The sequence below is a fragment of the Micromesistius poutassou genome, assembly GCF_964030765.1.
Source record: "Micromesistius poutassou genome assembly, chromosome: 14".
In the NCBI taxonomy this organism is placed as follows: Eukaryota; Metazoa; Chordata; class Actinopteri; order Gadiformes; family Gadidae; genus Micromesistius; species Micromesistius poutassou.
This window is the reverse complement of record NC_140284.1, coordinates 11,969,144-11,983,767: the sequence shown is the minus strand read 5'-3', so window position 1 is coordinate 11,983,767 and position 14,624 is coordinate 11,969,144. Positions and strand designations below refer to the sequence as shown.

Below are 14,624 nucleotides of genomic sequence, written 5' to 3'. Positions count from 1 at the left end.
TTCCAGAGAGCCCATCAATGCAAAGGTTCTTCTGAAGGAAAAGAAACCACACAGACAAATAGAACCAATCACAGCTGGAGTATGAGCCAATCCTTCATAACCTCACAATGTATCACTGATATGAAAAGTAACCTACAGCAGTAATTACAATAGCACAATAAACTGTAAGCTGCTCAAGTCATAACATTATAATATGAACCGTAAACCATTATAACTATTATATACTATTATACACTCTGTGGAATCAGCCAATCAGCCCCCCACATCCGCTGTGTCCCTTCCATGGAGACTTTCAAAAAGTACACAAAAGCACACCTTTTCTCTGAGGCCTATGGCCTCTAACTCACGACCCCACCCAGCGCCTTGCCCATTTGCACTCTCGCTCACTCGCCTACACACACACCCTCACCTCCCACTCTTGTGAAGCGACCTTGAGTATCCTGAAAGGTGCTATATAAAATCAATTTATTATTACTATTATTATTATCATTATTATTATAACACTTATAACACTATTTATAAGATAAGAATGGCACCTACCAAAGTTATAACGATGGTTCCCTACCGAGTCATGTTGATGTCATCACCTACAGACGTTAACTAACATGAAGAGTTACCTACAGTCATGTTGATAATAACATGTACGTTACCTACAGATGTTAACTAACATGAAGAGTTACCTACAGTCATGTTGATAGTAACATGTACGTCACCTACAGACGTTAATTAACATGAAGAGTTACCTACAGTCATGTTGATAATAACATGTACGTTATCTAGAGACGTTAACTAACATGAAGAGTTACCTATAGTCATGTTGATAGTAACATGTACGTCACCTACAGATGTTAACTAACATGAAGAGTTACCTACCGAAGTCATAGCGATAGTAGTTCCAGCTCTCGTAACGTCCTCCTTGCTGCTCGTCCAAACCCTTCTCTCCGTATTTATCGTACTTCTTCCTCAGATCTTCATCCTTCAGGACTTCATATGCGCGGTTGATCTTCAGGAAGGCGTCGTGAGCAGACTTATCGTTCTGCAGGACAACACAGACGTTGAGTAGAGCACGAGAGACAAGACAAGCATTTCTGTGGAAGAGTTTTCACAAGAAACTCACAGGTTTCTTATCTGGATGCATGGTGAGAGCCAGCTTCTTGAAGGCTTGTCTGATTTCCCTGACCGTGGCCTCTCTGCCCACACCCAGCAGGTTATAGTAGTCCTGAGCCTCGGCCCACACCGAGGCCAGCAGCCAGCCTACTAAGAGCAGCTTCATCTGGGGAAGGGAGTGCTGGCCCGACGGGGCCCTAGGTACTAGACCACAGAACATCTTTAAGGAGGGTTCCCACCACTGCTCGACCAGGGACCACAGGAAGGCTAAAGCATGAGCTACCGGTTCAGCTCGTGAGGGCACCACTCCAGGGGATGTTGATGTCTGAAGAGAGAGGGAGAAAAACATGAGCTATCTCTAAGAATGCACTATTCATACAGCCGACTCCCAATTCTCCAGTAAAACAATGACTATGATGTTGGAACATGGAGATTCAATCCTTAATAACATGTTTAAACCTGGAGATTACACATGAATAACATGTTGAAACACTGAGATTCAATCACTAATAACGTTTGACCCTGAATATGACATAATTGATAACATATGTAACCCCTTGAAATTATATAATTTATAAACTGTTCCACCCAGGAGATGACATCTTGGGACGGATATTTAACCCTGGAGAGGACCCGTTATGAATGTGTGAACTAACCCTCATAATGTTAAGTTAGGCAAACCTTAAGGATTAGCAGGGTATATAACACGTTTAGGGTATACTTATCTGAGGTTTAGCGGGGCATATATCACATTGAGGGTAACTAACCCTAAGGTTTAGCAGGGTATAGAACACATTGAGGGTATAAACATTAAGTTCTCCTCAGGTCGATCCGACTGCTGACGTTGCACTGAGCAAACAAAAGTAAAGAGACAAATAATACAAGTAATACCTGGTATAATAATAAGACAGATATTAGTAATACGTAGTATAATAAAGCAGACATATACTGTAAGAAATATATTGTGAACGGCAGACACTATACAACTTGTGGAAGAATAAGTCCACTAATTGTCCATCGTCCAAACCTCATTGTGCAAGTCTTTCTAAAGTTAACCCACACTCACTGTGCATTCCCGCACTGCACAAACCAGAGTTAACATTAACATCATGATTATTCAATCATTTAGGGCATATATGACCTGGTGAAGTAGTGAGCAGGAGCCGGCCGGTTCTTCCCTGCAGCGACTTTACAACCGATGTAGAGAACCGCCTCGATATGAGTCCCAATAGGCAGTAGATACAGCGGTGGAGCGTAAACCCTATCCGGACTAATAAAGCGTGATCTCGATCAAAGCATCCAGGGGCAAAACTATTGAGCGGAATCCGGTTCAGTGTCCGGGATCCTCCTCCAGATGACGAGGTTGCGTTCATATGCCTTCAGGATGCCGTCCTCCTAAAACAATTCACACTTCCGAGGTGCCATTAACGCATCGGCGGCCGCGGAACTAATATTGTGCCTGACCCGTGACGACATCCGGTTCCACTGAGAAAAAAAAATATTGCCTTCACTTTTAACTTTGATTAAACACTTTAACTGCACACTTCAGTCATTATATTTAACATATCACCTATTTTCTACTTGAGACACGGTCTCCTTGGAAGGACTCGTTCTGTTTTAAGCGGATAGCCACGTTCACTGCGTTAGCATCGTTAGCCTAGCAGCTAGCCGCCGCCGGTCTGGTCCTCAGTTTGAATCCGCCCGCCTGGAGGAGACACACATCCCTGTCCTTAGAGAGATGGACCTACAAGGTAGGAGGACTCATCTAAACACCATGACACGCTGGGGTGGTATGAATAAGAGTCGTTCACTAATGTCTGTTCATGTTGACGTGGTCATTCACATGTGTCCCTCAATGGTTTCTAAAGGGGGTTCTGAGCCCATGTCCCTGGGCTCCCCCACGTCCCCCAAGGCCGGGCCTGGAGCCCAGTTCCTGCCCGGCTTCCTCATGGGTGACCTACCGGCTCCAGCCAGCCCCCAGCCCCGGTCCTTCAGCCTGTCTGCCCCCGGGTTGGAGCCCAGGACTCCGCTCCACTCCGCAGGTATGAAGAGGTCCACACCTGCATGGCATTCATAATATACCTACACCTAACCATAACTATATGGACAGTTTACAGTATACTGTGTGTGTGTGTGTGTGTGTGTGTGTGTGTGTGTGTGTGTGCCATTAGCAATACCAGTCCTAGCCAGGTTCGCAATGCTTGCTCTGTTGTTTGCCTCACACTATCCAAGATGGCAACAGGTGTGTGTCATGGCTTCACCTTCCCAAATACCGTCTAGGGAAACGCCATCCTCATTTATCAGGACTAAAGCTAGATCATCATCATGGTGTTCTTACATCAGATTTCAAGAGCTAGCAAACACTTTCTTGCTGGCACTAACCCTCACCACCTTGGAAAATATTTGTCCAACCCTGCTCTGAACAAATAGGCAGAGCTACTAGATCCAGAAGGCAGTGTCGCTTTCAAATCTGTCCCTGGGAAAAGTAATGTGCGCCGAATTTAAAAAGGAACTACGTTTCGTTACCAAACTCTCAGTAGTCACACAAATTCACACTGGTGTACTCTATACCGTTTATACCGTACACCCCTAGCTGAATTCAATGCTGAAGAAGAATGGACACAACACACGTTTTTTCACTACTGGTAATGAACCCAGGGTCTGTCCTACAGAATAAACGTGTGCATTTGTTGCTGAAAGGACAGTTCTGTGTGCAGCATGTTAGAAGGTCTACTCTGGGTGGGACTCCTTTTGGGAGAGCCCCTTCAGGTTCAGCTTTACACAAGGGAGCAGCATCTCGTTTACAACCCTGAATGACAATCAACTGCCAAATCTGGAATCACCAGACCAAGTCTGCTCTATCGAAAATAATTTAGTTGTTCTTTAACTAACTGTGTGTTGGGTTAGGATCCACCCCCCAGCCCATCCTTCACACCCCAAAGGACAAGAGTGGAGCACCGCCGGCCCGCAGTATCTATGATGACCTGACCGCCTCCGGGGCCACGCCCATCAACCTCTACAGACAGGTAGAGTGACAGGCTGATCTGGGGTCTGTTCATTCATGGGGGACAGGCTGATCTGGGGTCTGTTCATTCAGAGGGGACAGGCTGATCTGGGGTCTATTCATACAGAGGGGACAGGCTGATCTGGGGTCTATTCATACAGAGGGGACAGGGGGACAGGCTGATCTGGGGTCTGTTCATTCAGAGGGGACAGGCTGATCTGGGGTCTGTTCATACAGAGGGGACAGGCTGATCTGGGGTCTGTTCATTCAGAGGGGACAGGCTGATCTGGGGTCTGTTCATACAGAGGGGACAGGCTGATCTGGGGTCTGTTCATTCAGAGGGGACAGGCTCAGGGTATGGACGACTGCACTGGTCTGGGGTCTTTTCACAGCTGACTGAATTGACCAATCATTTTCCTAAAAAGCCCTTTCTGTATATTTCTAAATCGACTCGATTATAGATGGTAACAATTAAGGTCACAATGGTCACAATGTTTAAAAAACTAGCTTGTAGCATAAAATGACCTGGACATTTCTGTAGTCAATGTGGATCGATACTGACTTAAGGATTGTGTTCAGTAAAACTGGAGCCTATAAGTGATTTATTCTACTAAAAACAAATGCTGGCCAGTGGCCACCCATACCTCTCTTTAGCTGCTTTCACATATGGACGTAGAACCGTCTATTCTCCCGCTATTCTCCCGACGGGCCGCATATGTGAATGACATATCCTGACGTTGGACCTTCTGAAAAAAGACTACCCCGAGGTAGTATTTTAGCCGGCGGAAATGCTAATTACCTTATATGTGAATGAGCAGTAGGATGTCGGCATTTCACACCAGTTGAGTGGGCGTGTTGATGACGCTTTGGTCTACTTTTGCATGTCATTGAGTGGTACTCGCACCCTAATCGATAATCAGCCTGTTGCCTTTTGTTCGCTGAATGGTTTAAAAAATATTTTAATGTGGCACTGCTTTTCAGAGTCATTCGTGGTGAACGCTAAATGATAGGTCTTATCGTAAGTTCGTAACCCTCAAGTACAACATCATACAATAAAGTACAATACATGAGCTGCATGCGTATATAAAAAATGTTTTTTTATTATTATGTTACACCTTTCCGGCTGTCGGCTCCCAGACCGTAGTCGAGGAGCACAGGGGAGACGTCCCCTCCAGGGTCGATGTTCTCTCGGGGGTACCACCCTTCACTTTGACCGGCAGTGGGTCTGCTTATAGGTTTGAATATGGTCGGAATGAAGCGGCCACAGATTCTTGACAGGCTGTGTACTTTATTCACTTTCATTTCACTAACTTTACAGTACACATTTGCACAGACACAACAGGACTTGTTCATTACTTCACTAAACTGACACGCATTGCCACTCGCTCTCCTCGCTCGTACACACTCACTCACTCACTCACTCACTCACTGCCATTCCCGTGCACACACATACGCTACTCTTGTAACAATTATTATTGACAAGTTAGCTGAACATTGTAGGGTCCCGTCCTTCCACTCCCTGTTTTCTCAGTTAAACACAGAAATCAACTACATTTGTCCCAGTGTTATTTAGATGTGAAATGAAGCCAAAAAAGATGCTCTCTTCCTCCGGTAACGCAGTCGTTCGCGGCGCTTTTCTTGTTCACACTTATTTAAGTGTGAATAAGTGTGAATGACCCTCATGAATGAACCTCATGAATGAACCTCCTGCTCTACAAATACGGAGAAAAGACGGAGGACATAATGTGAAAACGGCTTTTGTATACATTAATTCTACTATTGACACTCCCAAAACCTCTGCCACTGACGCCACTAAGCCAGCCCAGTGACACACACTCACTCACTCTCTGACAACACCAATGTACACCTATGGCAAGTCAGTTTAACCTGTATCATATACAGTCTATGTTAAGTCAGTTTAACCTGTATTATATACAATCTATGTTAAGTCAGTTTAACCTGTATTATATACAGTCTATGTTTAGTCAGTTTAACCTGTATCATATACAGTCTCTGTTCAGTCAGTTTAACCTGTAGTAACGCTGGTGGCGTTATGGTCTGTCTCTATCCAGCCCTTTACAGGTTTCCAGTCCCCTATGTCTGGACATCAAGCTTCTAGCTCAGGTACCCCGCCTGCTATTTCCCCACTCTGCTTATCTCTCTCCGTCACGCTCTGCATCCGACTCACACACACTCTACCCCGGCCCCGCCCTTCCACTCACGTCACTTTTTGAAATCCCCTTCAGCGCGAAACATGGAGTCCGTCAAACTTGGGGAATGCTGACATTTTGCCACATCTTGCTCTGACTGTTTTTGACTGATTCATTTTAAAATGTTTAGCTACCCTGGCCTACACCCAAATTTAGGATTGAGTTTGCAATTAGCAAGGCAGGTTAACGACCACAGCGAGGAAGGCAGGCTGGAAATTAAAGCACCACCAACCCTAACACAGTCCCTAACCACCAACCCTAACACGGTCCCTAACCACCAACCCTAACACGGTCCCTAACCACCAACACGGTCCCTAACCACCAACCCCAACACGGTCTCTGACATTTTGCCACATCTTGCTCTGACTGTTTTTGACTGATTCATTTTAAAATGTTTAGCTACCCTGGCCTACACCCAAATTTAGGATTGAGTTTGCAATTAGCAAGGCAGGTTAACGACCACAGCGAGGAAGGCAGGCTGGAAATTAAAGCACCACCAACCCTAACACAGTCCCTAACCACCAACCCTAACACGGTCCCTAACCACCAACCCTAACACGGTCCCTAACCACCAACCCTAACACGGTCCCTAACCACCAACCCCAACACGGTCCCTAACCACCAACCCCAACACGGTCCCTAACCACCAACCCCAACACGGTCCCTAACCACCAACCCCAACACGGTCCCTAACCACCAACCCCAACACGGTCCCTAACCACCAACCCCAACACGGTCCCTAACCACCAACCCCAACACGGTCCCTAACCACCAACCCCAACACGGTCCCTAACCACCAACCCCAACACGGTCCCTAACCACCAACCCCAACACGGTCCCTAACCACCAACCCCAACACGGTCCCTAACCACCAACCCCAACACGGTCCCTAACCACCAACCCCAACACGGTCCCTAACCACCAACCCCAACACGGTCCCTAACCACCAACCCCAACACGGTCCCTAACCACCAACCCCAACACGGTCCCTAACCACCAACCCCAACACGGTCCCTAACCACCAACCCCAACACGGTCCCTAACCACCAACCCCAACACGGTCCCTAACCACCAACCCCAACACGGTCCCTAACCACCAACCCCAACACGGTCCCTAACCACCAACCCCAACACGGTCCCTAACCACCAACCCCAACACGGTCCCTAACCACCAACCCCAACACGGTCCCTAACCACCAACCCCAACACGGTCCCTAACCACCAACCCCAACACGGTCCCTAACCACCAACCCCAACACGGTCCCTAACCACCAACCCCAACACGGTCCCTAACCACCAACCCTAACACAACCACTGGTTAGAGAACTCTGGTCCCTAACCACTAACACTAACTTATGGACTGTTAGGGGCCACATAGCACTTACTGATATTGATATTGGTGATATTGAAGTTTTGAAGCGTTATTCCAATAAAACCTGTTTGAACCAATTGGACAGTTTCATAAATTAAAAGTCTTTGTCGCTACAACCCTATTTTAGAGCACAGACTCATTACATTGTTTAGGTAGAACCCTATTTTATATATATATAGATATTAGGGCTGGGCAATGATTAAAAGTTTTAGTCGCATAGTATTGGTGAGTTAACTCGCTATTAATCACAGTTTTAAAATTCTATTTTAAATCCGCTCCAATTTAAATTAAATGAGATTATCAAATGGAATGACACATTATCATTCATACCAAATTTACTTATAAAGTAAAAACTAGTCCAAGTGATCTTGAGGGAGTTTTATTGACTCGCTCAGTGTGGGTTGAATATGAAACTTTGAAACTGTTGAATATGAGCAACACCACAGATTTGGGAATTGTAAACAGGCAGTTAATTAGTGCAATTGCAAACCAACAGTTACTACAAGTGTAGTTAAATTCAAATAAGTAGCACCACAGATTTGGGAATTGTAAACAGGCTGTCACTTATTGCAATTGTAGCAGACAGTCACTTACTGCAAGTGTAATTGAATATAAAGTAAGTGGAACTAAAAACTAAAATTATTTCTGATATGAATGTTGACATTCTGTGGGCAAAACCTTTCAAAATCAAAGTGAAAAAAAACAACCCGCATCAATTTGTATCAATCTAATATTAATAGATAAAAATAAGATTGCGTTAATGCGTAATTAACACGTTAATTTGCCCAGCCCTAATGAATATCCTTGGTGTCATCACCTGCTTTTGAAAAGTATTGTACGGAACCTGTCAACTTTGTGAGCCATTGCACCCCTATTATTTGTGTGTGTGTGTGTGTATTGAGCGGTGTGTGTTTTGTAGGTGTGTTATCTCCAGCTCAGGTGGATCCCTTCTACAGCCAGGGGGAGGCGCTGTCCTCTGAAGACCAGCTGGACCAGACGTGGGTCACTGTGTTCGGGTGAGTGCTGTAATGAGTCTGCCAGTCTACCCTGCCACCTGGTACACTACCCACCTGGTACACTGATGGAGCCTGACCAAGATTGGATTGGATTGATTGGATATTTTCAAAATGTAGCTTCCTCTGGCTGTTTCTCTAAATTGTCCTTGTTTGATAAATGACCCGTTAATCACACATAACCGTTCACCCTTCAGCCTCACATCCACCTGTGTCATATGTACAAGATGGTCAAAGATCCTTTACATTAAAATGAGTCAAAAACAAGTTAATTTATTGTTTTATTGCCCAGGCCTACGCTGTGGTTTCCACGGTGAATTGAAGCTCACAGATGTTTTGTTCAGATGGAGCCGTGATCGTTCCAACGCAAAGTGGAAGCAAAGCTCACTGAGTCTGTGTTGTGTCTCAGGTTCCCTCCTGCTTCTGCCTCCTACATTCTGCTGCAGTTCTCCCAGTACGGCAACATCCTTCACCACACGGTAACACGCATGCCCTCTCTCCCTCACACACACACACACACACGTGGACAAGTTGTTGTGTGTTTCTTTCGGCCTGTCGTGGTGATGTTTGCTGCTTTGTTTAGATGTCCTCTCCAGGGAACTGGATGCACCTCCAGTACCAGTCCAAGCTGCAGGCCAGGAAGGCTCTGTCTAAGGATGGCAAGGTGTTCGGAGACTGCATCATGGTGGGGGTTAAACCCTGCATAGACAAGGTGAGACTGCGTCATGGTGGGGGTTAAACCCTGCATAGACAAGGTGAGACTGCGTCATGGTGGGGGTTAAACCCTGCATAGACACGGTGAGACTGCATCATGGTGGGGGTTAAACCCTGCATAGACACGGTGAGACTGCATCATGGTGGGGGTTAAACCCTGCATAGACACGGTGAGACTGCATCATGGTGGGGGTTAAACCCTGCATAGACACGGTGAGACTGCATCATGGTGGGGGGTTAAACCCTGAATAGACACGGTGAGACTGAGGACACATGGATTGAGGGATGGAGAACGATCTCTGGATCTGTGTGCATTAATGCCCCTGTTCCACCGGCGGGTATGCTTGGGACCCAGCATGCCTCAGCCAGTGGGGAGGGCCAGCCTTATTCCTGGCTGTAACATAATGAAATGTGGAAAAAGTGAAGCGCTGTGAATACTTTCCGTATGCACTGTTGTACGTTGCAACTAATCAGGTCCATTGTTCCATGGACTGACGGCCCTAATATGTGATCTGTGCTCCCTCCAGAGTGTGATGGAGGGTTTGGACCGGGCCTCCACCACCAGCTCTGTGTGTACTCCCCACCAGCTCCCCTCCACCCCTCTCCACCTCTCAGCCTCCCACAACCACTCCACCCTCCTCCCCTCCACGCCGCGCTCCTCCATGAGGCCGCTGAGTGCTGCCTACAAGGCCTCTAGTAGTGACTACCAGGTACTTACCCTTAAACACCTAACTACCAGGTACATGTACCCTTAAACACCTAACTACCAGGTACACGTACCCTTAAACACCTAACTACCAGGTACTTACCCTTAAACACCTAACTACCAGGTACACTTACTCTTAGTCACCTAACTACCATACTTCCTTAAAGGTGACCTATTATACCACCAGGTCTGAGTCACCTGGTGGCATAATATGTCACCTTTAAACACAACCAACTACCAGATACACTTGTCCTTACACACCTACACTAACCCTAACCCTTAAACACATGCCTTTACCCTTAAACACATTAACTACAATACATGTATCCTTAAACACATTAAAGGGGACATATTATGAAAACAACACTTTTCCTGGGATTTGTGGTGTTTTTGGTCTCTGGAGCTGCCACACGCATACAAACTTTGAAATAAGTCTGTACATGCTTTTTTGAGTGAGGTATGCATTTCTGAAAGCACCCCGCCTACAGTTAAAGTACCCTGCCTACAGTTAAAGCACCCCGCCTACAGTTAAAGTACCCCACCTACAGTCTCACGATGAGCCAGTCAGTTTCAGTGCGGACTCTTACGTAGGAAGCCGGCACATTTGAATATTACCACCCCATCCCCTCCAATCAGAGCATAGATAAGATTTTGTGGACCAGCGGACGAGCGCTGGGCGGAGATGTTCACATTTCAAAAGCAGGGAGATTCCATAACATTACATTATATTATATAGATATAGAGCTCCGGGAGTCCGCAAACGGCAACAATCACTTCTTCATGCTGCGGTTCACTCAGCTCATTGGTCAATGGGCAGCAGCTCATTTGCATTAAAGCTACAGACACCTTAAGCAGCACATTCTGAAGGGACTGAAACAGAGGGAATAGCGGTAGGCAAGATTATTTTCCCTAAAAGCTATTTCCAGCAAACAGCTTCAAAAATATGTTTTCTAGAACTCCTATACTATGTTTACTTGTTGGGAAAACACCATATTATGTCTCCTTTAACTACCATACATTTACCCTTAAACACATTAACTACCATTACTAGTACAACTAGTCCTTATGTATCTGGTGTTTGCTTTGTTTCCAGGTTGTGGCCGACAAACTGACACCCAGGAAAGATGATACCTTCGTGTCTAAAGCTATGGAGTACATGTTTGGCTGGTAGCTGTGTGTGTGTGTGTGTGTGTGTGTGTGTGTGTGTGTGTGTGTGTGTGTGTGTGTGTGTGTGTGTGTGTGTGTGTGTGTGTGTGTGTGTGTGTGTGTGTGTGTGTGTGTGTGTGTGTGTGTGTCCTTTTATCTGTTATGGTTTCAATAAAATGGAGAATTTTAAGGCGTTGTGTTGTCTAGTGAGTGGACTGTGGATGTGACCCTCTCTTTTGATTGCTTCACAGTAACATCTATCATAATTACAATTAAAGCTGCGAGCAGTGTTGAAGGTGCCAAGCCTGAGCCGACCGCCCCGCCACGGACACGCCCTTTAACGTACAGTCACAAAACCATCAAACCTAACCCTACCGACCAATAAACCATCAAAGTCAACCCTGACCCTACCGACCAATAAACCATCAAACCCAACCCTAACCCTACTGACCAATCAACCATCAAACCTAACCCTAACTAGACCATGACGCAGTCCATAAACCTAACCCTAACCTAACCATTAAGTTTGATTAACCCAGCCTTTAGGCGTTATGTTAAATTAGATGATTTTTAGCCTCTGGCGGCCATGTTGTTTTGGCAATCAACTTCATATTAACTGAGCAGTTGAAACTTTGGGCCCCAACAGCCACTGTGTCGGTCCCGCTCAAATCAAACATTGCGTCTATGAACTGTGGCGATTTTAGTGACAGGCCACTCTGAAATTCCATTGAAAATGGCCAACTTTGACGGCACGGCACGGACACTCCCTTCAACGTACAGTCACAAATAGCACTGTTTATTCAGCACCATTTCATGACTGTACTGACCAATTTGGAAGCAGATCCGATAAATTCCCTAGGAGAAGTTCATTCAAATACAAGGCGAAAAAGTGAAAATGGCCACCGAGTGCAAAAATGAAAATGAAAATGGCCGACTTCCGGTGGGTTTTGGAGCATGGGTCCAAGAGGCTTTTCTGTAGGTATTGGCACGTTATACATGCTTACCGAGTTTCATACATATCGGTGAAACGTGGTGCAGGGGCTGCTTTTTAAAGTTCCTGTAGGGGGAGCTACAAACACGATGTTGGGTTCAACTTGTTCAGAATTTGATTCCGAACAACTTTTGTAATGGAGTCAAGATCATAGGAGTCCAACTTGATGTTGATATGAGCATTTTTAGCCTCTGGCGGCCATGTTGTTTTGTCAGTCAACTTAATTTTACTTGGAGTTGGAACTTTGGACCCCAATAGGCACTGTGTCGGTTGTATGGAAGCATATATGTAGTAAAATTCAAATGGCATTGCAATTTGCAATTTGCAATTCAATAAGTCATTACATTATGCAATTGACAATTCATTATGCAATTGAATAATGTAATTTGTAAATACGTTATTCAAAGTGTATTTTAATATGCAAAGTGAAAATGAAATCCTCAATAAAATTTGCAAAAGTTATAATAAAAATAGAATAACATTTTGTCAAATTTTTTGAGTTCCTTTATTCAAATTGAAAAGCTATAGCGTCCCCGTGATTGCAATGCACTTCGCCACGCTCCGTGTGTTGCAAAATTCAAATGACATTTCAATCCGCAAAACACTTTGCAAATCGTTTTGCAAAACGTTTTGCAAAACATATCAGCCAATCGCGTCTGGGGGGGAACTACGTCACTTGCTCGTCAGACCAGCTGATCATCCACGCACGTTGCAATTTATTTTCTATGCCTAGCATTGTGCCAGATTTGACTCTTAATAGGTCTATGGTTTGACTGAGTTTACGTAATTATAACTGAAAATGGCGGAAAAGACGGTCTGGCAGCTGCTGCGGGATAAATAAATAAATAAATTGCAATGTGCGTGGATGATCAGCTGGTCTGGCGAGCAAGTGACGTAGTTCCCCCCCAGACGCGATTGGCTGATACGTTTTGCAAAACGATTTGCAAAGTGTTTTGTGGATTGAAATGTCATTTGAATTTTGCAATACACGGAGCGTGGCGAAGTGCATTGCAATCACGGGGACGCTATAGCTTTTCAATTTGAATAAAGGAACTCAAAAAATTTGACAATGTTATTCTATTTTTATTGTTATAACTTTTGCAAATTTTATTGAGGATTTCATTGTCACTTTGCATATTAAAATACACTTTGAATAACATATTTACAAATTACATTATTCAATTGCATAATGAATTGTCAATTGCACAATGTAATGACTTATTGAATTGCAAATTGCATTGCCATTTGAATTTTACTACATATATGCTTCCATACGGTTGTGCTCAAATCAAACATTGCGTCTATGAACTGTGGCGATTTTAGTGACAAGCCACGCCCTATTTGAAAATATGTTAAGATTATCTTGTTCAGAATTTGATTATGAACAACTTTTGTATTGGGGTCAACATCATAGGAGTCCAACTTGATGTTGATATGAGCAATTAACTATTTTCGCGGTTTAAACCACGCCCGTTTTAGAACTCAATGGCTCATGGGTGCTTTAAACTTTATCGTACAGACTAATCCTTATGTCAGATTGAAGATAATGGTGCATAGATGATATGGGCTAAAGGATTTTAGGCAATTTACTGTTTTTAACTAAATTCAAAATGGCAGCAAATCTGGGAACTGGAAGTCATAGGTTCTTGAGGCATTATTTGTTCAGCATGTGGATATGCATGTGTGAGCAAAGTTTCATTAGTGTAGGTCAAACCGGTTACGAGATATGCTTGTGCAAATTTTGCATTTTTGGGCAGTTGGTATAGCGCCACCTTTGGGCCAATCAGTGTAATATTTGCTGTGTGCTAATCTTGGGTCAACCTCTACATGTCTAGTAAGTTTCATAAAAAGCGTGCAAGCAGTTTAGGCTGCGTAAGCAAACGCGGCGGAATATAAATAATAATAATAATAAAAACATTGACAATTACAAAAAGTTGCCTTTGCACACTTTGTGCTTGGCACCTAATAACACAACCAACCAATGAGTGAGCACATTTCTGGTGAACTATAAAGGTTATATCCAACTCATTCCATCAATAGATTGGGTTCCTATTGTAGCGTAGACGATAACATAATCTAGTTTCATCAGAGACAAACATCATGCTTCATGTATTTCTGTGGGAGATGGATAGTAGGAATCTGGGTTAACTAACTCTTATAAACAAATCATCAGCAGGATTTAAACTTTAGACCACTCTTTTAATCTCCTAGTGTTCAAACTCCAGGGGCCTCTACAAATAGTCAAATCTCCTAAACTTTATGCCTCCTTTCCTTAACCTTTGTGGAAAACGTCATTGGGTCAAGGAGAGATGAAAAGGTGCTTCCTTTTGAACATTGAACATTGAAAACACTGCACTGTTT

The 14,624-nt window shown here is 44.4% G+C and overlaps 2 protein-coding genes across 3 annotated transcripts in view; one reads left to right on the top strand and one right to left on the bottom strand.

Moving 5' to 3' along the window:
- Window positions 1-2,491, bottom strand: part of dnajc10 (DnaJ (Hsp40) homolog, subfamily C, member 10) — a 28,583-nt gene extending 26,092 nt beyond the window's left edge. Inside the window, exons 1-3 of the mRNA XM_084478976.1 lie at window positions 2,249-2,491; window positions 1,118-1,432; window positions 874-1,036 (exon numbers count right to left, since the gene is read on the bottom strand). Of these exons, the coding sequence (XP_084335102.1) occupies window positions 874-1,036; window positions 1,118-1,327 (373 nt within the window). The 5' untranslated portion in view covers window positions 1,328-1,432; window positions 2,249-2,491. The remainder of the gene's footprint in view (window positions 1-873; window positions 1,037-1,117; window positions 1,433-2,248) is intronic.
- An 80-nt stretch (window positions 2,492-2,571) lies between these two features.
- nup35 (nucleoporin 35) lies at window positions 2,572-11,390 on the top strand (the record flags this gene model as incomplete). 2 transcript variants are annotated; one of them, XM_084478430.1, is made up of 9 exons in its annotated part: window positions 2,572-2,858; window positions 2,976-3,149; window positions 4,015-4,133; window positions 6,184-6,235; window positions 8,613-8,709; window positions 9,116-9,185; window positions 9,290-9,418; window positions 9,948-10,130; window positions 11,220-11,388. In XM_084478430.1, 9 exons carry the CDS (start codon window positions 2,846-2,848, stop codon window positions 11,295-11,297), a joined length of 915 nt encoding a protein of 304 aa, XP_084334556.1. In that variant the 3' UTR covers window positions 11,298-11,388. The 2 variants fall into 2 exon arrangements, with proteins under 2 accessions (XP_084334556.1, XP_084334555.1); XM_084478429.1 differs by lacking the exon at window positions 2,572-2,858 and having other exon boundaries at window positions 2,951-3,149; window positions 11,220-11,390.
- Window positions 11,391-14,624: the final 3,234 nt, after the last annotated feature.